The sequence below is a fragment of the Carcharhinus amblyrhynchos genome, chromosome 21, assembly GCF_965287045.1.
Source record: "Carcharhinus amblyrhynchos chromosome 21, sCarAmb.v2.hapA, whole genome shotgun sequence".
In the NCBI taxonomy this organism is placed as follows: Eukaryota; Metazoa; Chordata; class Chondrichthyes; order Carcharhiniformes; family Carcharhinidae; genus Carcharhinus; species Carcharhinus amblyrhynchos.
Genome location: NC_137344.1, coordinates 1,436,027 through 1,459,820, shown reverse-complemented (window position 1 = coordinate 1,459,820; position 23,794 = coordinate 1,436,027). Strand labels below are relative to the sequence as shown.

General features: G+C 44.0%; 2 protein-coding genes across 3 annotated transcripts in view; one reads left to right on the top strand and one right to left on the bottom strand.

Annotated features, from left to right (window-relative positions):
• abcc3 (ATP-binding cassette, sub-family C (CFTR/MRP), member 3) overlaps positions 1 to 16,627 on the bottom strand; it is a 159,610-nt gene extending 142,983 nt beyond the window's left edge. For both annotated transcript variants that reach the window (XR_013889153.1, XM_080209254.1), the window contains exon 1: positions 16,545 to 16,627. Coding sequence is in view for 1 of the 2 variants with exons in the window: in XM_080209254.1 (XP_080065380.1) it covers positions 16,545 to 16,622 (78 nt within the window). In the remaining variant the exon portion in view is untranslated. The remainder of the gene's footprint in view (positions 1 to 16,544) is intronic.
• Positions 16,628 to 16,872: 245 nt separating this feature from the next.
• The window catches only part of LOC145356516 (ras-associating and dilute domain-containing protein-like), a 185,432-nt gene continuing 178,510 nt past the window's right edge, over positions 16,873 to 23,794 (top strand). The window contains exon 1 of the mRNA XM_080209251.1: positions 16,873 to 17,006. The gene's annotated coding sequence lies outside the window, so the exon portion shown is untranslated. The remainder of the gene's footprint in view (positions 17,007 to 23,794) is intronic.

The window sequence follows — 23,794 nt, the reverse complement described above, 5'->3', positions numbered from 1 at the left end:
TCATATAGGTGTTTCATATCAATGCAAGTTTGATGAGGCTGGGTGCAGATACCCTGCACCATTTCCAGAAATACTGCTGTAATGGGTTCAATTATAGTCTCAAAACCCTGAATATAAAAGCATTGTTAAAATTTGTTGAATCAAACAGTTGGGTGTCAGCAGGGAAGGATGTTGCAACCAAACTGTAATCCACTTGTGGTTAGAAACAAGATCAGTGTACTCTGATGACGCAGCATCATCCAGCAGCAACTCAGCACTGTCAGTGTCTTGGCTCACTTGCTGCCTTTCTAAACCTCCAGGACAGGCCAAGTCTGCAAACTGCACCACAAACCTTCAGCTTTATTTGCAGCTCAGTACTCCTTTACATCCCAGGTCTTTTATATTTGAGGCAAGTACACCCATATCCCATCTTAGCCACTATCTACCTGCCCTGCTACCTTAAGGGACCAGTGTATATGTACACCACATCCCTGATCCTTGGGTGCTTCCCAGGGTCCCATCATTCATCATACATTCCCTTGCCTTGCATCCTGCCCAAGTGCAACACCTCACACTTACCCAGATTAAATTCCATTTGCCACTGACCAGCCCACCTATATCTTCCTGTAATCTCTTCACTATTTACCACCCCACCAATTTCCATATCACCTGTGAATTTACTGAGCAACCTCCTACATTCAAATCTAAATCATTTATATAACTTAGAAACAGCATGCAAGAAAGTGAGCACTTCCATGTTATATGAAAACCAAAGGAAGTAAAGCTAAACGTTTACAGGTCTGTTTAGACATTGGGTCTGTGACCTCCTGTCAAACTGAAACATTAACTCATTCCTCCCTCCACAGGTGTTACTCAACCAGCTGTTCTTAATTTCATGTTTGACCAACTTTTGATGAAATAACTGAATTGATGAGTGTAATGCAATTGATGTATAAAAGCAAACAAAATACCATGTGATAGACACTCAGCAAATAAAACATGGATTAAAGGAACAGTCAATAAGAAGCTGGTGAAGACAGCAGAGTGTTGTGGTGAGAAGCTCTTCAAATTACAAGGACATTATCAGAGGTGTTAGACCATAAGACCATAGCATAATTAGGCCATTCAGCCCATCAAGGTCTTAAATACACAATGACCTGATCTCCAGCCTTTTGTAGCAGTGAATTTTATAAATTCACTGTCCTCTGGCTGAAGAAATTCCTCATCTCAATTCTAAAGAGTTGTTCCTTTACTGAGGCTGTGCCCTTGGATCCAAGTCTCTCCTGTTAATGGAAGCCATCTTCCACATGTCCACTCTTACAGGATACCTAAAGGCCTGGAGAGTTTCAAGAGATCACCCTCATCCTTCTAAACTCCAGAGTACAGACCCAGAGTCCTCAAACACTCCTTATACATCAGGTTTTTCATTCTCTCTATCCAAAGGTCAGCACAGCCTTCTTAGATATGGGGCCCAAGGTTGCTCCCAATTGGGAATTTGCTCCCCATTAGAAAATAGTTTACACCTTTATTCTTGCCTCACTTTCCCACATTCTATTCCATCTGCTGCTTCTTTGCTCATTCTCCTAACTGCCTATGTCCTTGTGCAGCCTTCCCACCAACTCACATTATACCTGTCCCTCCAGCTATCTTTTTATCATCCACAAACTTAGCCACAATGCCAAGTTCCTTCATCTGGAAGACTGATGTCTAGCATGAAAAGTTGTGGTTCCAACACTGACACCTGCAAAACTCTGCTAGTCACCAGAAAAGGGTCTTTTTATCCCCACTCTTTGGCTGACTGGTACAAGGCATTGTATCCTTGCTGGTACTTTGCTTCTAACACCATGGGCTTTTTACCCAGAGGGTGGTGGGGGAATGAAATGCCCTGCCTGCTGCAGTTGTAGATGCGCCTAGTTTGGGGGTGTTTAAGAGGTCCGTGGATAGGTTTATGGATGGAAAGGGATTGGTTTAGGTTAGAGGGTCATTGCTTTTCTCTTAATTGGTCAGTGCAACATCATGGGCTGAAGGGCCTGTTCTGCACTGTAATGTTTTATGTTCTATTCAGCAGCCTCCTCTATGAAACCTTAAAGGCCTTCCGGAAATCTAAGTAGATAGCATCTACTAGTTCTAGTTTCTCATCTGCTCATTAGCTCCTCAAAGAATTCTAAGATTTGTCAGCAATAAGCTCTTGAGACCATGCAGACTTTGCCCTATTTTCCCAATACACTTATAAGTATTTCAGAATCTCATCCTTAATGGACTCAATCTTACTAAAGACTGAGGTCAGGCTCAGCAGCCTACAACTTCTTTTGCATCTCTAGGGGTCAATATTACAGCAACTGCTTTATGATATATATTAATGACCTGGATGTTGGTGTACAGGGCATCTCAGTTTAAAGGTGACAAACTCATGTAGTAAACCAGGAAGATATTGACATCAGCTGGATAAAGACTAGTGAATTGGACAACGATATAACAAATGCAACTTAAAGTGATATGTTTTGTTACAAAAGAATTTCATTATTCTTATGATCTGCACTTAGATAGTATTAGGAACTCAAAGGGTATTTATTAACAAGCAAAAAGTGTACAGAGGCCAGCAGTCCCCAATACCCTTGATGTCACTTGCCAAGGATAGGGCTTCATCCCCTTGGGTGATTACTCACAGTCCCAATTGGTTCCTCAAGGCAAAAGGGGCAGAAGCCACAACTTTAGACATCAGTGGCAAGGCTCCAGATAGAATCTGTGGGCAATTCTGGGCTCCACACTAAGATGGATGTTAGGGCTTGGGGAAGACACACAGAGGAAGTTTACTTGAATGGTTCCTTCTAACCTGGAACCAATCAGATGGAGTGACTGGAACAGCAGAGATTGTTCTCCTTGCAGAGAAGATTAAGAGATGGAATAGTTCTGAAAAAAAAAATCAGGAAAGGCTCTGAGAGACTAAGTGGTTTTATAATGGTCCAAACATTGAGAAAAAGGAAACATATTAAAAGGGATCAAAGAACCAGAAGGGTGGAAAGAGCAAGATTAATAGGATAGCCAATAAGAACATTCTAGAACTGAGTGCTGGGAGGGGTCTGGAGTGACCCCACAACCTTATGACTCAGTGTTGGAGATGAAACCAAACACTTAAAAACACTATACAGGAACCAAATATTTCCCACAATTGAACATTTAAAACTAAACATTTGTAAATAGTCCTCTTCCTGTGTAGAGGATAATTTCTTTATCTATAGGCCCCAGGCTTGTTTCCTGACCAACTAAAAATCAACAATGGTTATGGATTCCAGGAATCCTATAAACATCTGTTGGCTTGCCTCCTGGAAAGAGTAGTCACCTAATGACCAGCTATGTCTATTCAGCATATTGTTTTAGAGATTGTTTAGTAAAAGGAGCACGCTGACACTGGTTAGCCCTGCAGCCTCAGCACAAGGGACCAGGTTCAATTCTAGCCTTGGGTGTGTCTGAGCAGATTTTGCACATTCTCCCCAGGTCTGCATGGGTTTCTTCTGGGTGCTCTAGTTTCCTCAGTCCAAAAGGTGTGGGTAAGGTGGATTGGCCATGCTAAATTCTGCCAGAGTATCCCAGGTTCACAGAATCCCAGTGCAGAAGATGCCCTTCAGCCCATTGAGTTGGCATTGACACATGAAAGGCCTTGACTGGCCCACTTAATCCCACTTGCTAGCACTTGGCCCAGAGCCTTAAATGTTATGTCATGCCATGTACTTTTTAAAGGAATGAGGTACCCTGCCTCCACCACCCTCCCAGGCAGCAAGTTCTAGACAGTCACCACCCTTAAAAAAACTTTTTGCTTAAATCCCCCAAATTTCCCACCCCTCACTTAACTTGTGTCCCCTTGTAACTGACCCTTCAGCTATGGGGGAAAACAGCTGCTCCTTATCTGCTCTGTCCATGCCCCAAATAATTTGAACACCTCAATCAAGTTGCCCCTCAGTCTTCTCTGCTCCAATGAAAACACCAAGCCTTTCCAACCTCTCCATAACTTAATGTTCCATCCCAGGCAGCATCCTGGTAAATCTCTTCTGCACACACCCCTCCCAACCCTTCCTATGTGGTGACCAGAACTGCACACAGTACTCCAGCTGTGACCTCAAAGTTCTATACAGCTCCATCATGACCTCTCTGCTTTTGTAATCTATGCCCTGATTGATAAAGGCAAGTGTGCCATATGCCTTTTTCACCACCCTATTAACCTGCCTTCACAGGTCTATGGACAAACACACCCAAGATCCCTGTCTTCTTTGGCATTTCCCAGTGTCAGACCTTTCACAGTATACTTCTTTGTCAAATTACTCCTTCCAAAGTGCATCATCTCATTTTTCAGGGTGAAATTCCATCTGCCACTTATCCACCCATTTGACCATCTCATCTACATCTTCCTGTAACCCAAGACACTCAACCTCACTGTTAACCATCTGGCCAGTCTTTGTCTCATCAGCAAACTTACTGCTTCTACCCCACAGTTAATGTCATTTATTGAATGACAAACAGCACAGATCCATGGTGCACCACTGGTCACTGAAAGCCATCTGTCCCACTGTCTCCTACTGCTAAGCCAATTATGAATCCACTTCAGATTACCCTGTATCCCATGTGCCTTAAGACTCCTATGTGGGACTTTATCAAAGGCTTCGCTGAAGTTATGTAAACTACATCAACTGCTCTCCCTTCATCCATACATCTGGTTACATGCTCAAAAAATTCAAATTTGTTAGCCATACCTCCCTCTGACAAAACCATGCTGACTAGCCTGATCAAGTCTTCTCTCCAAAGAGATAGAACAAAGAACAACACAGCACGGAAACAGGCCCTTCGGCCCAACGAGCCCATGCCGCCGTCCCACTGTCTCATTGACCTATTCATGATTTTAGTCTACGCCTAATGTGTGAGGATCAGGGAGGTCCAATATAGGGACAATTTGTTACCCAATCAGCCTAAAAGCACATCTTTGGGATGTGGGAGGAAACCCACACAACCACAGGGAGAACATGCAAACTCCCACAGACAGGCCCAAATCCATGTGTCCGCACAGCAACAGAGATAGTCTGAGCTGTCATGTTGCCCTCAAGATGGTCCAGTTTAAGCACACTAACGACATGAAGCAATAGGCAACTCCCGAAGCAACGTCCAAGAGCAGCCCACTACAACCTGCCGCATGCATGCCCCTTGCTGGACTTAAATGCCTGTGGAGTCAAAAAATTCATTATTAAACAGGCAAAGACTAACATCCCTGAGGCAAAAACATAATCCCAAGCCTACAATGTTTAGTAAGGCCTGCTATATCCCCCTATATGTAGCCTGCTCACGTGGCTGTCTAAGATAGGCTCTCTCCTTTAAGACAGGAGTGGAGACAGCATTAAGCATAGGTTAAAAAGTGTGTATTGTCTCTGGACAGGGCAAAAAGATGTTGCAAGCCCAGGCAAGTCACTCAATTAGCTGTAAATACTTGCATTCTAAAAATCAGTATTCTGTAAACTGAGTGTCTTTATATGCCCTGTTTGTGATCAGAACACCCTACTCACCTGACAAAGGGGCAGAACCCCAAAAGCTAGTGGTGTTTGCAACCAAATAAACCTGTTAGACTTCAACCTGGTGTTGAGACTTGTGTTTAACCTAGTCCAACACTGGCATCTCCACCTCCCCAGTGGCCAAGGAGGAATTAAAAATTTGGGTCAGAGCCCCTGTAATTTCCTCTTGCCTTCCACAAGCTGGGACACAATTCATCCAGACCTGGAGATTTATCCACTTAAGCCCACCAATACCTTGTCACTCCCTATGATAATTTTCTCTAGAGCCTCAGCCTTGCTCCAAGTTCCATAACTACCACCTCATTCTCATGGTGAAGCCAGATGTGAAATATTCATTTAACACCCAATGTTCTCTGCCTCCACTTAGATTTCCCCCTTGGTCCCTACTCTGCCTGGTTATCCTCTTCCCTTGATATACTTATAGAATCTTAGATTTTCTCTACTTTTATCAGCCAGAGATTTCTCATATCCCCTTTGCTCTAATTGATTTCTTAAGGTGAATCCTGCACTTTCTGGACTCCACTAATGCTGCCACAGGCTTACTCCCCTCATACTTACTGAAAGCCTCTTTCCTTCTCATTGTATCCTGAATGTCTCTGGTCATCCATGGTTGTGTTCGTTACACCTTCCTATTACCCCAGGGGAAACATGTTGGGTTTGTACCCTCCCCATTTCATCTTCAAAAATCCCTCACTGCTCTTCTGTAGATTTCTCCACAAGTAACTCATTCCAGTCTACCTTGGCCAGAACCTGCCTAATTTTGTTAAAATCTACTCTCCCAATCCAAAATTTTTCCAACTTGTCCATAACAAATCTAAACTGAACCATATTGTGATTGCTATCAAAATGCTTCCCCAACATCTTGTCCTGCTTCATTCCCCAGAATTAGGTCCAGCACAGCTCCTTCCCTTGTTGGGTACTCACTTTTCAGGTTAAATTCGATCTGCCACTTCTGCTCATTTGCCCACGTTGTGTAGGTACATTGGATTAGGGGTTACGGGGATCAGCCAGATGGGTGTAAAGGTCTAGGTAAGATGCGGAATTGGTGCAGATTCCATGGGCTGAAAGAATCCTTTTGGTGCAGAAGGAGACCAATGAGGGTTAAAAGGATTTTTAAAAATAGGCCAGTCAACCCAATGTGAATAATGGGGAAAATGGACAATAATCTGGGGCAAAATTGTCCTTTAAAAAAGTACAGGCTTTAAAAGATTTGTTGATGGACTGTGGGTGTCATTGGCAAAAACCAGCATTTGTTCTCATCCCTAAATGCCCTTTGAGGGCAGTTAAGAGTCAGCCACACTGCTGTGGCTCTGCAGTTGCATGACAGCAGATTTCTATCTAAAGGATATGAACCAGATGGGCTTTTACCAATAAGCAATGATAATTTCATGGTCATTATTACCAGGATTAGCATTAATTCCAGATTTTTTTTAAAAATGGAATTTAAAATTCTACCAGCTGCCATGGTGGGATTTGAACATATCAATTAGCTTGTGATTCTGGATTGCACACCTAATGATATTACCACCACTATTGTTCCAGTGAAATTAATAAAGACAAACCATGTTTGATGAACCCCTGATCAAGACCACTGATGGAGTAACAGGAGTCAAATGAGGGCAGTCCAGTTGATGGCAAAAGCTAAAGTAAATCAAACTTTCTAACAAAACTGAAGCTTACAAGCTTAAAGGGACCACAGTAGCAGTGTGTATAAAACAGCTCAAGGAACAAAGCACAGAATCGTGGCAAGAAGATGCTTTTCAAACTGGTAGTATACAGATTCCAGAGAGGAGTATTGGGATTCCTACTCTTTAGTATATATGAAAGATCTGAACATGCTACATGATGCATTTTGAAGTTTGCAGACAACAAATCAAACCTACGCCAGTGATGAGTAAGGCACAATATTCCATTGCTAGGATGCCATTTGTTCAATTCTAGACATGTGCAGTGTACAGTGATGGTTAACAGCTCAATTCTGGGCACCACACCTCAGCAAGGATCACAAGGCCTTGGAAAAGGTGAAGGTTTACAGAAGTGCCAAGTATGATGCCAATTAGTGTGGAAAGTTTGAAGTATTGTTCACCTTAAGACCAAAGAAGGTTAGAAGGAGATTAGACAGAAGTGTGCCAAGTCATGATGGTTCAGATAGAGTAAATAAGGAGAAATTGTTTCCAGTGGTACACAGGTCTGTTGCCAGAGGACACAAGATTAAAGACTGGGAAAAGATCTGTGGGTAGCACGAGGAGTTGTGATATGGAATTGGTGCTGTCCGAAAGGAAACAGATACAAACAGCTGCTTTCAAAATGGAACTGAATAAATATTTGTGGGGAAAAATATTTATGGTGAAAAATTAGGGAACAGAATGAATTAAGTTGCATTAAAGAGTCAGCACAATCACAACAAGCTGGATGGATTCCTCCTCATTGTCCCATTAGGGTTTTTTGGTTGCATGTCAATGGCTTACAACCTGCTACCCACAGGCTATTACCATTTATAGTAAAAAGTCTCATCAGGCTAAAGTCCAATAGGTTTCTTTGTTAGCACAAGCTTTCAGAGTGTCACTTCTTCAGGTGAATGAGGAGTTGTGTTTACAAACAGGACATATACAGAAACTCAATTTACAAGATAATGTTGGAATGCAAGTCTTAAAAAGGTACAGACTGAGTGACTGGAGAGGGTTAAGCACAGGATAAAGGTGTGTATTCTCTCCAGCCAGGACAGTTAGAGATTTTGCAAGCCCAGGCAAGTCATGGGGATTATAGATAGTGTGACATGAACCCAAGATCCTGATTGAGGCTTTCCTCATGTGTGCAGAACTTGGCTATCAGTTTCTGCTCAGCCATGTGGGGTAAAGGTCACCTTGGAGAACACTTACCCAAAGATCAAATGCTAAATGCTGAAGTGTTCTGACAGGAAGAGGACACTCTTGCCTAGTGATTGTCAAGTGGTATTCATTCATCCATTGTTTAGTGTTTGCATGGTCTCAATGTACTATGCCTCAGGATATCGTTTCCTGCAGCATCATGAGGACAATGTTGGCTGAATTGCAAGAGTATGTACTGTGTACCAGGGATGGTGTTCTCATGTGAGATGATGGCATCTGTGATGATCTGGCATGTCTTGCAGAGGTTGCTGTGGCAGGGTTGTGTTGGGTCATGGTCACCATTCTCCTGAAGGCTGGGTAGTTTGCTGTGAACAATGGTCTGTTTGAGGCTGTGCAATTGTTTAAGGCAAGTAGTGGCTATATACTAGATACATTGATAACATTTTCTTCCTTTGACTCATGGTGAGCAATCATTGAAACAACCAAATGACGACAACAAGTTCCATCCTACCAGACTCACCATGGACTACTCTCTGGAATCAGCTGCGTGTCCAAGAATGCAACTCCATCAAGGACAGTCACCTCAACACTTCATTGTACCAAGCCCACAGATAACCCCATGATACTCCACTTCTCCAGTTTCCACCCTAAACATGTTAAAGTAGTAATCCCTATGGCCAAACCCTCCACATATACAGGATCTGTCAGATGAGGAGGATCACAGACACCTATAGATGCTGAAGGATGCCCTCAAGAGCAGGAAATGGTGCTTGACTCGATCAGCAGTTCTGATGAGTCAGTTAAAAATTGCACCAACCTCCTCAGAAGACAAACACAGGACACAGTGGACAGATTACCCTTTGTCACCCAGTACTTCCCTAGAGTGGGAAGCTAGACATCTACTCAAGCCTTTCACATGTCATTGATGAAGACAAACATCTCACCAAGGCTACCCCCATTTCTTGCCTTCAAAACAACTGCATAACATCAAATAGACCACTGTCTGCAGCAAATTACCCAGCCTTCAGGAGAACAGTGACCACAACACCACACAACCCTGCAAGCTGTGCTGGATCATCGACATGGATGCCATCATTTCACACGAGAACACCATCCACCAGGTACATGGTACATACTCTTGCAACTCAGCCAACATTGTCTACCTGATATGCTGCAGGAAGGGATGGCCTGAGGCATGGTACATTGCATCTGCATGGTCTCCCCAACAACAGATGAATGAACACCACTCGACAATTAATTTGATGTGGTAATTACATGTGGACGAAGGTAGAGCAGTTGATGTTGTATACATGGATTTTAGTAAGGTGTTTGATAAGGTTCCCCATGGTAGGCTCATGGAGGTAAGGTGGTGTGGGATAGAAGGAAATTGGGCTGATTGGATAAGTAACTGGCTGTCTCAGGGAAGATAGAGGGTAGTGGAGGGAGGAAAATTCAGACTGGAGGCCAGTTACTAGCAGTGTACCACAGGGGTCAGTGCTGGGTCCTCTGCTATTTGTGATTTTTATCAATGACTTGGAAGAGGGGGCTGATGGGTGGGTTAGTAAATTTGCTGATGACACCAAGACTGATGGAGTAGTGGGTGAGGTGGAGGGCTCTTATAGGCTGCAAAGAGACATTGATAGGATGCAGAGCTGGGCCAAAACATGGTAGATGAAGTTTAACCCTGATAAGTGAGGCGATTTATTTTGGTAGGACAAACTTGAATGCAGATTATAGGGGCAATGGCAGCATTCTGAGGAATGTGGAGGAACAGAGATCTTGGGACACCTTTTGATGTCTGAAGATTGCCACTCATGGCTAGAGCAGTGAAGGCTTATAGTGTGTTAGTGTTTATTAACAGGGGGTTATGCTGCAACTCTACTGGATGTTGGTGAGACCACATTTGAAAGTGTTCAGTTCTGGTCACCTCACTGTAAGGAGGATGTGGAAGCATTGTAGAGAGAGTGTAGAGGAAAGTTACCAGAATGCTGCCTGGTTTGGGTGGGGGGGGGGGGTAGGACTTATGAGGAAAGATTGAGGGAGCTGGGGCTTTTCTCTTTGGAGCAGAGGAGGGTGAGACAACTCAGTGGATGTGCAGAGACTATTTCCTCAGGTGGATGTAGCTGTTATTAGGGGGCATAACTATAGGTTCATGGTGGGAGATAGGGGGGGATGTCTGAGGTAAATTCTTCACTCAGGTTGGGGTGTGGAGTAGACTGCCTGTGATATTGGAGTCAGACACTTTGGAACTTTCAAGCATTGTTGGATAGGCACATGGAGCACTCCAGAATGATAGGGAGTGGGATAGCTTGATCTTGGGATTGGACCTAGTTTGGCACAACATGGAGGGCCAAAGGGCCTGTACTGTGCTGTTCTATGTTCTAATACCAGGCAAGAATGTTCCCTGTCAGGAAACACTTGAGCAGTCATTTTCAGACAAGAGGCTGAATGCCCATAAGTGTTTGCCAATGGCAGAGATCAGAACATAATGTGGAGTTGCTGAACAGAGACTGATAACCAAGTTCTGCACACATGGCCTTGACTGGGATCTTGGGTTCATGTCACTCTAACCCCAACAACTTGCCTGGGCTTGCAAAATCTCACTAACTGTCCTGGCTGGAGACAATACATATCTCTAACCTGGGCTTAACCCACTCTCCACTCTGTCCATACCTATAAGGCTTGATTACCTGTAAAAACAGGCATTCCAACCATTCTTATAAATTGAGTCTATGTACACCCTGTTTGTGAACACAACTCACTCACCTGAAGGAGACATTCTGAAAGCTTGTGCTATCAAATAAACCTGTTGGACTTTAACCTGGTGTTGACGGACTTCTTACTGTGCTCATCCCAGTCCAATGCCAGCATCACCACATTACTACCATTTATAGCAGGGTGCATCAGAATTAACCTGAAGCCACTGAGGCCAGGGAGCACACAGGAAGCTGCAGATCAGGAACGAGCAAGGGAAAGCAAGATTTTGGCCTACATCAATGTGCAAGTCCCCCCCTCTAAGGGGGGGGGGGGGTGAAATCCCTGCTTCATGCACAGCAAAACATGTCGTGACACCTCCTAATGATAGTTTGATAAGTTTATTCAGCAGCCTGCATTCATAGGCAAAAATCAAACCAAGTTCCTGTTTACTGGTCAAACAGCTTTGACAGGAAGTGCAGGCATGTTGGGTGACAGACTCAACTCAAAAGACCCCATAGCAACCTGTCCTTTAGGTGGAATACTGACTTTGGCCAGTGCTTGTGCATACTTCTCAAAATGGTCTTCATAAGTGCACAGGGTAAAAAAGCTCTTTAATAAAGATTTCTATAATAAACAAGATGAGTCAGATAATCAAGGCACAATCTTGTTTTTGGTTTCCAAACAGATCAAATCTGGACATCAAAGCAAAAATGACATGTTGCAATTAACCATCAGCTTCAAGTCAAAAAGCCCTAGATCAGCACAAACATCACAAACCCCACACCCTACAATCAGTCCTACTCAACTCTAAAGAATAGAACTGTAGATGATTGGATCCTTCACTAACAGCTCACAGCATGGGGCCCAGGTGAACACGTTTACCATCAGATTACATGCACAACTGACAGCATTAGCTAGATCAAATATTAACCCACTCAGTTACCATGGGAACTGACTGTACCATTCCTTAAAACAATTGTTGTTTCAAAGCTAAAAATGGCCAGGCTATTACTTTTAATGGTTGATTGACTGGTCACAGCTGGAAGAACTCCATTCCTCTGTGGTAGTCATCACAGGGGCTATGATACACATCTGAAGAAGAAGATAGGCTAGCTGTTTCATCAGACAATGACCTCTCTCAACATTGGTGCTGCCCTGTCAGAGGGTATAGGCAATCAACAGCCTCAAGCCACAATGACAGGCACAGTTACACAAAAGACTGCACCAATGGACATATTCTCTTCAGTCTTGACTCCCTCAATGTCACAAAATGAAAGATTGTCATCAACTTCAGGAAGCATAGAGAACATGTCCCTGTCTATATCAACAGGGATGAAGTAGAAAGGATCAAGAGCTTTAAGTTTTTAGGGGCCCAGATCAATAACCTGTCCTGGTCTCCATGCCAACACTATAGTTAAGGAAGCCCCACCAATACCTCTACTTTCTCAGAAGACTAAGGAAATTTGGCATGTCAGCTACGACTTGTTTTTTTTTTACAGCTGCACCGTAGAAAAGCATTGTCGTTGCCACAGCTTGGTATGGCTGCTGCTCTGCCCAAGACTCAAGGAACTACAAAAAGTTGTTAATGTAGCCCAATACATCATGCAAACCACCCTCCCATCCACTGGCTGTCAACAATTCCAGCGATCTCAGCAAAGCAGCCAACATAATTAAGGACCCTGCACACCCCAGACAGACATTCTCTCTTCTACCTTCTGTCAAGAACTGACTGAAGAACAGCTTCTTGCTGTTAGACTTTTGAATGGACCTACCTCACACTAAGTTGATCTTTCTCTACACCCTAGAAATGACTAACTACATTCTGTACTCTACATTCCATACTCTCCTTTCCTTCTCTATGAATGGTATGCTTTGATTGTATAGTGCAAGAAATAACACTTCACTGTATACTAACAGAATACTAAATCAAACCAAACTGTTCTGATCACACCTAATTTAGAGAAGAAAGGGGAGTTGGAGTGAGCAAGCACACATAACACTATGTAACTGTGTTAAGTCTCAGGAAGGTAATCAAACATTCTTATGGCATTGCATCATGAAGTGCTTGAACACCTTTCTCTTGGAGACACAGCTCTGGCTTCACTCCAGCTCAGGTTAAGCAAGCCAGATGCTTGTTTTATGAGAGAGATAATCAAATTCTTTAGATCCTAAAACATGATCACTGTGGCAGAGTGGTTCAATTCCCAACTTGGGTCACTGTGCAGGTTTCTTCTGGGTGTTCTGTTTCCTCCCACAGCCCAAAAGACATGTTGGTTAGGGTGCATTGGCCATGCTGAATTCTCCCTCCATGTGTCTGAACAGGCACTGGAGTGTGGTGACTAGGGGATTTTCACTAAGTTCATTAGTGAAATGACTACTTGTGACTAATAAATAAACTTCAAACAGATGTCAAAGGTTCCAGCTGACTTTCAGAATAGTCCTCACCCCTTAGGCAGCTTCTTTCACTCTGGGGCAGTTACAAGAGATGTGGATGTGCCAGCATTGGACTGGGGTAAACAGTAAAAAGGTCTGACAACACCAGGTTTTAGTCCAACCGATTTATTTGATAGTAAACTCAAGCTTTCAAGGGGACTGCCTCTGTCAGGTGAAACTCTCCATTCACCTGACAAAGAGGGAGTCCCCTCGAAAGCTTGAGTTTACCATCAAATAAATCAGTTGGACTAAAACCTGGTGTTGTCAGACTTTTTACTGTAGTTACAAGAGAAACAGAGTCTGACTATTCAGATAGGAAAATCTCTGGAAGAATCAATACTGGTCCCAAAGCAAAATATTGATTAATTAACCCTTATCCTGAGCAACCAGAACAAGTGATCCTCACCCTGAACACTGACTGTAACAGTTAGTGATCCTGAATAAACAGTGACTCTGTACTGTTAGTGAGTGATCCTGATCCTGCTGAATAATCCCCATTTGAAAGGCTGATATTTAATGCTGTATCATCTACTCCCATCTTGAAAATGTGCAAAATTATGACAGCCATTGTTAGTGCAATTTTAGCTGTACCAAACACTACCTGGGATTGGGAAAAATATTCAATAAACCAGGAGGTAATTCCCACTATAGGACAGCCACATTTTATAAGGTTAAGCATCCATTGTAGCCTCAAGTCTTGGCACGGTCCCTTGTGCACAAAAGAATGTCACATGGACACAGATTCTCCTCAGTCACACAAGCTTTATTTTTATCAATCCAGCCAAACTTCAATTCAACAGATTTGAAGTGAAACACAGCAAGTCTAATACTGGTGTGTACAGGTCAAGTGTCAGGAGGAGAAAGCAATCAAAACACTGCAATATAGAAACATGAAGCAAGGGAAATCACTAGATACTCAGCAGCTCAGGCAGTGAGTGAGCACCAACCTCCTGAGAAATGCTTTCATTTGAAACATCTGACTATAGGACAATACTTACAATCTTCAACAAACAAGATTAATCACAATATTATGGACACATCCACAAGCAATTCCACAACCCTGCTGTTTTTGGACCTTTGGGGTGACAAGGGCCATATCAACAAGCTTTTTTCATCTTCCTGAAAGTTTTGTTTTCTTCAATGAACTGTGCTGTCCAGAACATTGACAGTCATCAAGTATGGTACCAAGCCCCACAATTGAGAAAAAAATTAAGTTATTGGATCTTCAAATTGTGTTAAATATTTGCTTGTATCTGACAGGGGGATATTTTCACTAATGTGTGGGGGGGGGTTCAATCACAGAGCTAGTCTGTGTCCTGTGTAATCCAGTGGATTTTAATGCTGGACACAAACAACCACAGACAAATGCATTCTTGTGTCTGATATGACTAGACAGTCCTCAACCACCCACTTAAAGTGGATACCACAGTGATAAACAACAAGAGCAGAACATTAGGAGGCTGCAGACTCAGGGACAGACATGCAAGGGGGCATTGTAAAAGTGACAATTACAATGGATACAGGCACCACAAAGGCCTCTGCACTGCAGTTTCTACAATATACAAATTCTCAAACAAACACTGCCTGTTGCAGCAGTTATGAGTGAGAAAACCTTGAGGGGCCAGAGTCCCCTTGAAAAGGCCCATCATCTCACACCACAGGATTCAACAGGTATGGCACAAGTTGCACAATATCAATTAATTCAATAACATTTAGAGGCTGCATCCATAAAAAACAGCCAGGTATTATCAGAACACAAACAGGGGATGCTGGAAAACTCAGCAGCATCTGTAAGGAGAGAAAGTAGAGTTAATGTCTTGTCATATGAGATTACAAAATGAAGCAGACTCCAGTCATTAACTCCACTTTCTCTCCTAACAGATGCTACCAGACTTGAGTTTTTCTAATGTGCTCTGTCCTGGTCTCAGATTTCAATATCCACAGTATTTCACTTACATTACCCAAACCTGTGTTCTGTACAGGTGACTGTGAAAACACTCTGGATAACCTTCAAGTTAATTTTTATAATACCAACAGCTGCAAACCATGATACATAATGGCCATCAACACTGTACTTACCTAATAAAGGAGCAGTACTCCAAAAGCTAGTGGCATCTGCTACTATAAACCTATTGGAGTTTAACCTGGTCATGAGACTTCTTACTGTGTTTACCCCAGTCCAACACCCACATCTCTGCATCACCAACATCACATCCAGTGGAAGGCAGCTAACACTGCAATAAACACTGGCCTCACTGGCTGCATCCACACACCCAAACCAAACCAGTTAATGCACACTGACAGATGGCAAAGTGTGGAGCTCAGAGCAATGTGAATTAGAGCCAGGATCAAGCAAGGAACACATAACCCCACAATAACTACTCCCTCCCCACCACACAGCAACTTCCCCTCAGCCAATACACCCCATCCCACCCATCAGCAACTCCTCCACCCCCCCCAACTCCCTTCAGCCTGCCTCAACACCCAATTAGCCCCACCAACACCCCACCCAATCCTCTAAATCACCTTCACCATGACCCCCCCCAACTCCCCACTACACCAACCCCCCCAAACTCCCCCTCACCACTGCAACCCCCCCACAAACCCCCCCCCAAAACTCCCCCTCACCACTGCAACCCCCCCACCTCACCACAAACCCCCCCCCAAACTCCCCCTCACCACTGCAACCCCCCCACAAACCCCCCCCAACACTGCAACCCCCCCCACCTCACCACAACCCCCCCCAAACTCCCTCTCACCACTGCAACCCCCCCACAAACCCCCCCTCACCACTGTAACCCCCCCACAAACCCCCCCTCACCACTGCAACCGCCCCCCACAAACCCCCCCTCACCACTGCAACCGCCCCCCACAAACCCCCCCCAAACTCCCCCTCACCACTGCAACCCCCTCCTCACCACGACCCTTCCAACTCCCCCCCCCCCCCTCCTCACCACGACCCTTCCAACTCCCCCCCCCCCCCCCCTCCTCGCCACGACACCCCGCACCCCAACTCCCTCCACTTCACCGCGACATCCCCCCAACCTGTTCTTACCCAGAGGCGAGGTTGGTGCCCGGAGCCGCTATCGCACAGCCACAACATGCTGCTGGATCCGGGTCCGGAGGCCAGCATCTCTCTGACAGAACCCACACCGAGAGCGGCGAAGCTCAGATACTACCGCCCGCCCCGGCTCTTTATACCCTGCTATCCCAACCCCCGACTGCTGACCCCGCCTCTTGGCAGCTGACTCCGCCCCTGGCAGCTGACCCCGCCTTCCGGGCTGTGGCTCCGCCCCGGCATCTCCCTTAGCCCCGCCCGTCCTGCTTTCCGCCCCCCCGCCCCCCGCGGTGGGAGTGCTGCCATAGTAACGGGGCCTGCCGGAGTTGTGTGCAGCGTGGAGCCTGCCCTGGAGAAGCAGTTGATTTGTGGCTTCAGAAACCGGATTGGTACAAACTGTGTGGTTTAGGGCCACTTCTGAGGCAGTCCTGTTGTGGAGTCACATGTAGACCAGACCAGGTAAGGATGGCAGATTTCCTTCTGTGAAGAATATTTGTCAGCCAGATGAGTTTTGATGACAATCGGGTATTTCATGATCATCATTCCATTTACCAGTTTAAATTTCAGATCACTTTTCCTACTGAAGTGGACAGAAATTACAATTTAGCTGTGCTCTTATTGACTGCCAATTGCTATGTGAGAGCTATCTGTTTTTGTGTATGTTTCTGCAGGAGTGGCATGACTGTTTGTCTTTATGTGTCATGAGGGTGAGTATTGTGTATTTATGTGTACATTTTGACCCAGCATGGCATGCCACCTTGACGTAGGAGAAAGACTTGTGCACTCTGATGATTCTTTAGCAATGTCATCAGGAGCTACTGAAAAGGAAAGGCTGACAGTGACCCTCGTACCCTCGGAGATGATATTCCCATCCAGGATAGAGTTTTGGATGCATTGCCAGAAGTCCCCATTATATAAAACAAAGACTCATTGTAATCAATATGCCACCATTAGCAGCATTATGGTCCAATCCTTGACTGCAATGAAGATATTAAGGAAGGCTCTATTCTGACCTTGATGAGGTCACTCACTGAGAAAAACCACTGCAAATGATGTCCTCTTGCTGACAAAGTGTGCTCAGCACAGCCTCCATCCAACTTGATTTTCAACTTTGCTAATAACACCACCGTAGTGGGTCGGATCTCAAACACACCGTAGTGGGTCGGATCTCAAACAATGAAGAGACAGAGTACAAGAAAGAGAGAATCTGGTGAACTGGTGTGATAAAAATAATCTCTCCCTCAATGTCAATAAAATGAAGGAGATAGTCATCGACTTCAGGAAGCGTAGTGGAGAACATGGCCCTGTCTACATCAACGGGGATGAAGTAGAAATGGTCAAGGCTTCAAGTTTTTAGGCGTCCAGATCACCAACAACCTGTCCTGGTCTCCCCATGCCAACACCTCTACTTTCTCAGAAGACTAAGGAAATTTGGCATATCCACTACGACTCTCACCAACCTTTACAGATGCAGCATAGAAAGTTTGGTGTGGCTCCTGCTCTGCCCAAGACTGCAGTAACCTACAAAGGGTCATGAATGAAGCCCAGTCCATCACAGAAAGCAATCTCCCATCCATTAACTCTGTCTACACTTCCCACTGCCTCAGAAAAGTGGCCTGTATAATCAAGGACTTCTGACTAGAGCCACAATGGACTGGAGACCTGGGCCAAAAGATGGCATATGGAATTTAACCCGGGCAAACGTGAGGTGATGCAATTTGGAAGGTCCATGACAGAAGGAAAGTTTACAGTAAATGGTAGCGCCTTTAGAATATTAACCTAGAGGGATCCAGGGGTGCAGATACACAGTTCCCTGAAGGTGGCAACTCAGATGACAAGGTGGTCAAGAAGGTATATGGCATTCTGGCCTTCACCCTTTGGGGTGTTGAGTATAGCAATTGGAAAATCATATTGCAGCTGTTTAAGACTTTGGTTAGGCCACATTTGGACTATTGTGTACAATTCTGATCACCACACCACCAGAAGGATGTTGATGCAGAAAAGATTTACCAGAATGCTGCCTGGTTTGGAAGATATGGACTATGAACAAAGGTTGAACAAACTTGGATTGTTTTCACTGGAGCATTGGAGGATGAGGAGGGACCTGATGGAGGTTTGCAAGATTATGACAGGCGTGGATAGTCAGAGTCTTTTTTCCAGGGTCAATTGGTCAATTACTCTGGGGCATAGGTTGAAAGTGAGAGAGGGAAAGTTTAGAAGAGATGTAAGGAGCAAGTTTTTCACATAGAGGGTGGTGAATGCCTGGAACGCGCTGCCAGAGGAGGTGGTGGAAGCGGATTCTACAACAACATTCAAGAGGCATCTGGATAGATACATGTATAGGAAGGGAATAGAAGAATGTAGAGCATGTAGAGGCAAGAAAATATTAGATTAGAGAGGCACCTCTGTCAGCACAGACTTAGAGAAAAATATAGAAATATAGAACAGTACAGCGCAGTACAGGCCCTTCGGCCCTCGATGTTGTGCCGAGCTTTGTCCAAAACCAAGATCAAGCTATCCCACTCCCTATCATTCTGGTGTGCTCCATGTGTCTATCCAATAACCGTTTGAAAGTTCCTAAAGTGTCCAAATCCACTATCACAGCAGGCAGTGCATTCCACACCCCAACCACTCTCTGAGTAAAGAACCTACCTCGGACATCCCTTCTATATTTCCACTTTGAACATTATAATTATGCCCCCTAGTAACAGTTACATCCACCCGAGGAAATAGTCTCTGAACGTCCACTCTATCTATCCGCCTCATCAACTTATAAACCTCTATTAAGTCACCTCTCATCCTCCTCCGCTCTAAAGAGAAAAGTCCTACCTCCCTCAACCTTTCCTCATAAGACCTACCCTCCAAATCAGGCAGCATCCTGGTAAATCTCCTCTGCAGTCTCTCCAATGCTTCTTATAGTGAGTTTGATAATGTTTACCGAGGGGTCTGTACTGTGCTGTACTGTTCTATATCTCTTTGGTGAGCCAAAGGACTTGTTCTGTGCTGTATTGTTCTTGTCCTTTTAATGTCACTTTTGCCACCATTAACATTCTTCATCCCTAAATGGCACCACTAACAGCCTCCTTTGTCCAGCAAAAATTTGTCCATATCTCCTTTGCTCTGACCTATCCCAGGTCTCCTATTTGGCTTACACACACACACACATACCACCTCTTCCAGCTACACCTACCTTCCTTCAGTCCAGTAAATGGATCATATTAGATCCGAAACAACTGTATTTCTCTCCACAGATGCTGCCAGATTAGCTGAGTTTATTCAGCATTTTCTGTTTTTATTCTGACAACTCGAGACCGATGCCCAGAGAAAAATCTGAAAGATAAAGGACGTGTAGTAGGAAGAGAAACCCCAACAAGATGCTGACCATCATGTCCGCCCCTCGCCCGCTCTGATTCCCATGGCAGGTGGGACAGTAGAATTCCAACGAGTTTCTCTTATCTTGAGGTAGGCTGAATGTCAACCAATAATTGGTGAATATAGAGTCAGGGACAAAGAGGGTATAGGATGACCTAGTTGAGTTATGACCTTCAATGCTTACTCCTGTATTCCAGAATGGATTCTCTGTTTAGTGAAATTGTGAGTAGGGACTAGACCCTGACTTCCAGTCAGGATTACTTGAGTGGGTTTGAAACAAAAAGTAATTTTTGCCATGGAGTACCACTATTTTCCTTCATCCAGTAGCTATTTGTAGTGATGCAGTAGGCATCTTGGACTGTGTACAAATGTTGATTTTTGACCTCATGTTTCCAATTTTGCAAACCCATTTTGCAAGTTGGTAACCGATGATCTGAAGTAAACCCACAAGCTGGTTTTCCCGGGTTCCTAACATCAAAATGACATATGAAATCCCAACTGTGATCTAATCACAGTTTTTACAATATACATTCCTATCATAATAGTTACATGATGTCCAATAAAATTGCCAAAATTGACCCTGTCACATCATCTCTTGGGAGGTGGCATTGGTCCCAGCCTCTCCTTGATGAAAAGTTTAGGCAGGCCGTGCATATCAGAATGTACATCCATAACAACACACAGTGTTACAGTTACTCCTTCACAGTTTTTAACTGATTAATGTGTTATCATTTCTTTTCCCTGCCAATACTTTTGCTTTTCACGATGGTAACATGTTAGCTTATTGAGTGGTCATCAGTTGGCCTATGGTCATCTGGGACTGTGGTAGTTTTATCTTTACTTCAACTCTGGCTGCCTTGACAAGGTAAGAAGTCTCACAACACCAGGTTTCTTCGTACTGTGTTTACCCCAGTCCAACGCTGGCATCTCTACATCATGCCTTGACAAGTACCATAGCATGTAATACCATTCTGATTGTTATAATGGTAGTGTTTCCATGGAATCATGTCAAGTTCCACGTCAGTGCCTCAATGATTCAAGGCTAAAAGCAAAATACTGCGGATGCTGGAATCTGAAAGTAAAACAGAAAATGCTGGAAAATCCCAGCAGGTCTGACAGCATCAAATCAAATCATCTGTGGAGAGAGAATGGAGCCAATCTTTTGAGTCTGGATGACCCAGAGCTCTGTCAAAGGATCATTCAGACTGGAAACATTAACTCCATTCTCTCACAGATGCTGCCAGATCTGCTGAGATTTTCCAGCAATGACTTAAGGATATTGTTTCACTCTGCTGATCACACTGACCATTTTGTGTCGAGTAGTTATCCCTGACTGAGACATGTTTTTCAGTGCATCTGACTAAACATCTCCTGACCTTTGAATCAACCCATATATTCCACATACCCTGTTGGTTACTTGGCATGTAATACATATGCAATATCTCAACATCATGCCAACAAATTCTTGACTTTCAGGTGATCTTATTCAAAGACTTTGAAGCTTTTGTTTATCTCTCCATATACAGTCCTGTGTTTCGGGTAGTAGTCAGATTATCAAATTTGATTCTCTTAAAAAGGTCTTGGGCAGGAATCTGTTACTTTAACTAGTCTCACCTACACTTTCCTTTCATTATGACATGTTTCAATACCAAATTGAATTCTTGAACTACAACTTATGTGAATTATTCCAATTCCCATTTCATGTTGTATCCTCTTCCCCTATTTCCTCATACTATTTTATACATGCGATGGTTCCCATCTTATCCCACTTGTGAACCCTAGAGAAACTTTACAATTCAATAAAATATCCTCATCAGATCTTTAAAACAGAAGTCAAATATTTCTGTTTGATTCCAGGCATTAGCATATTTTGCTTGTACGTTCTTTATTACAACAAAGAACAACACAGAACAGGATCAGGTCCTTTGGCCCTCCAAGCCGGTCACATTGTCCTATCTAGATTAACCACTTATATTTCCCTATTCCCCATTTGTTCATATGCCTGTCAAGATAAGTCTTAAATATCACTAACGTAACTGCATCAACCATCTCACTTGGCAGTCCATTCCAGGGCTTCACCGTCCTCTCTGTAAAAAACTTCCCCCTCATTAGGGGTGGCACGGTAGCACAGTGGTTAGCACTGCTACTTCACAGTTCCAAGGACCTGGGTTCAGTTCCCGGCTTGGGTCGCTGTCTGTGTGGAGTTTGCACATTCTCCTTGTGCCTGTGTGGGTTACCTCCGGGTGCTCCACTTTCCTCCCACAGTCCAAAGATGTGAGGGTTAGGTTGATTGGCCATGCTAAAATTGCCCCTTAATATCCTGAGATGCGTAGGTTAGAGGGATCAGTGGATAAATATGTAGGGATATGGGGTAGGGTCTGGGTGGGATTATGTTCGATGCAGACTTGATGGGCCAAATAGCCTCTTTCTGCACTGTAGGGTTTTTATGATTCTTCTATGATATCTCCATTGAACATTCCCCCTCTTACCTTGAACTTGTGCCCTCTTATAATTGTCATTTCTGTCCTGGAAAAAAGCTTGCAACTGCTCACACTATCAATACCTCTCATAATTTTATAGACTTCTATCAGGTCACCCCTCAGTCTGTCTTTTAAAAAGAGAACAATGCCAGTTTATTCAATCTCTCCTCATAGCTAATACCCTCCATACCAGGCAGTATCTATACTCACTCCCAAAGCCTCCACATCGTTCTGGTAGTGTGGTGACCAGAATTGGACACAGTATTCCAAATATTGCCTAACCAACGTTTCATATAACTGTAACATAATTTGCCAACTTTTATACTCGATGCCCCTTCCGATGAGGGTAAGCATGCCGTATGCTTTCTTCACCACCTTTTCCACCTGTGCTGTCACTTAAGGACTGTGGACGTCTCCTCCCAGATCTCTCTGTGTATCAATGCTCCTGATTGTTCTGCCATTTACTTTATAGCTCTCAACTGGATTGGATCTACCAAAATGCATCACCTCGCATTTGTCCGGATTAAATTCCATCTGCCATTTCTCCACCCAATTTTCCAGCCTATCTATGTCCTGATGTATTCTCTGACAATATGCACTATGCGACTACGCCGTTCTTAGTATCATCTGCAAACTTGGTAATCAGACCAGCTGATAAGTCATTTATATATATTGAAACAGCAAAGGTCCCAGCACTGATGCATCAAAAAACTCAATTAAATTAGTGAGACATGACCTCCCATGTACAACACAATGCTGTCTGTCACCAACAAGACCATTCAGTTCCAAAAATGTATAGATGCTATTCCTAGGAATCTTCTCCAACAGTTTCCCTGTCACTAACATCAAGCTCACTAGCCTATAATTACCTGGGTTATCCTTGCCAGCCTTCTTAAATAATGGGACAGCATTGGCTTTCCTCCCAACAGGGCCAACAAGGAAACCAAGATTTCTGTTAGAAGCCCAGCAATTCCATCTCTTGTCTCCATCATCAACCTGGGATAGATGCCATCTGGCCCTGGGGATTTGTCTACCTTGATGTTTTTTAATTCACCTAACTTAAGAACATAAGAACAAGGAGCAGGAGTAGGCCATCTGGCCCCTCGAGCCTGCTCCGCCATTCATTAATATCATGGCTGATCTTTTTGTGGACTCAGCTCCACTTGCCCACCCGCTCACCATAACCCTTAATTCCTTTACTGTTCAAAAATTTATAAGAACATAAGAACATAAGAAATAGGAGCAGGAGTAGGCCATCTAGCCCTTCGAGCCTGCCCCGCCATTCAATAAGATCATGGCTGATCTGTTGTGGCTCAGTTCCACTTTCCCGCCCTCTCCCCATAACCCTTAATCCCCTCTCTTATCAAGAACCCATCAACCCGCTTCTTAAAAATA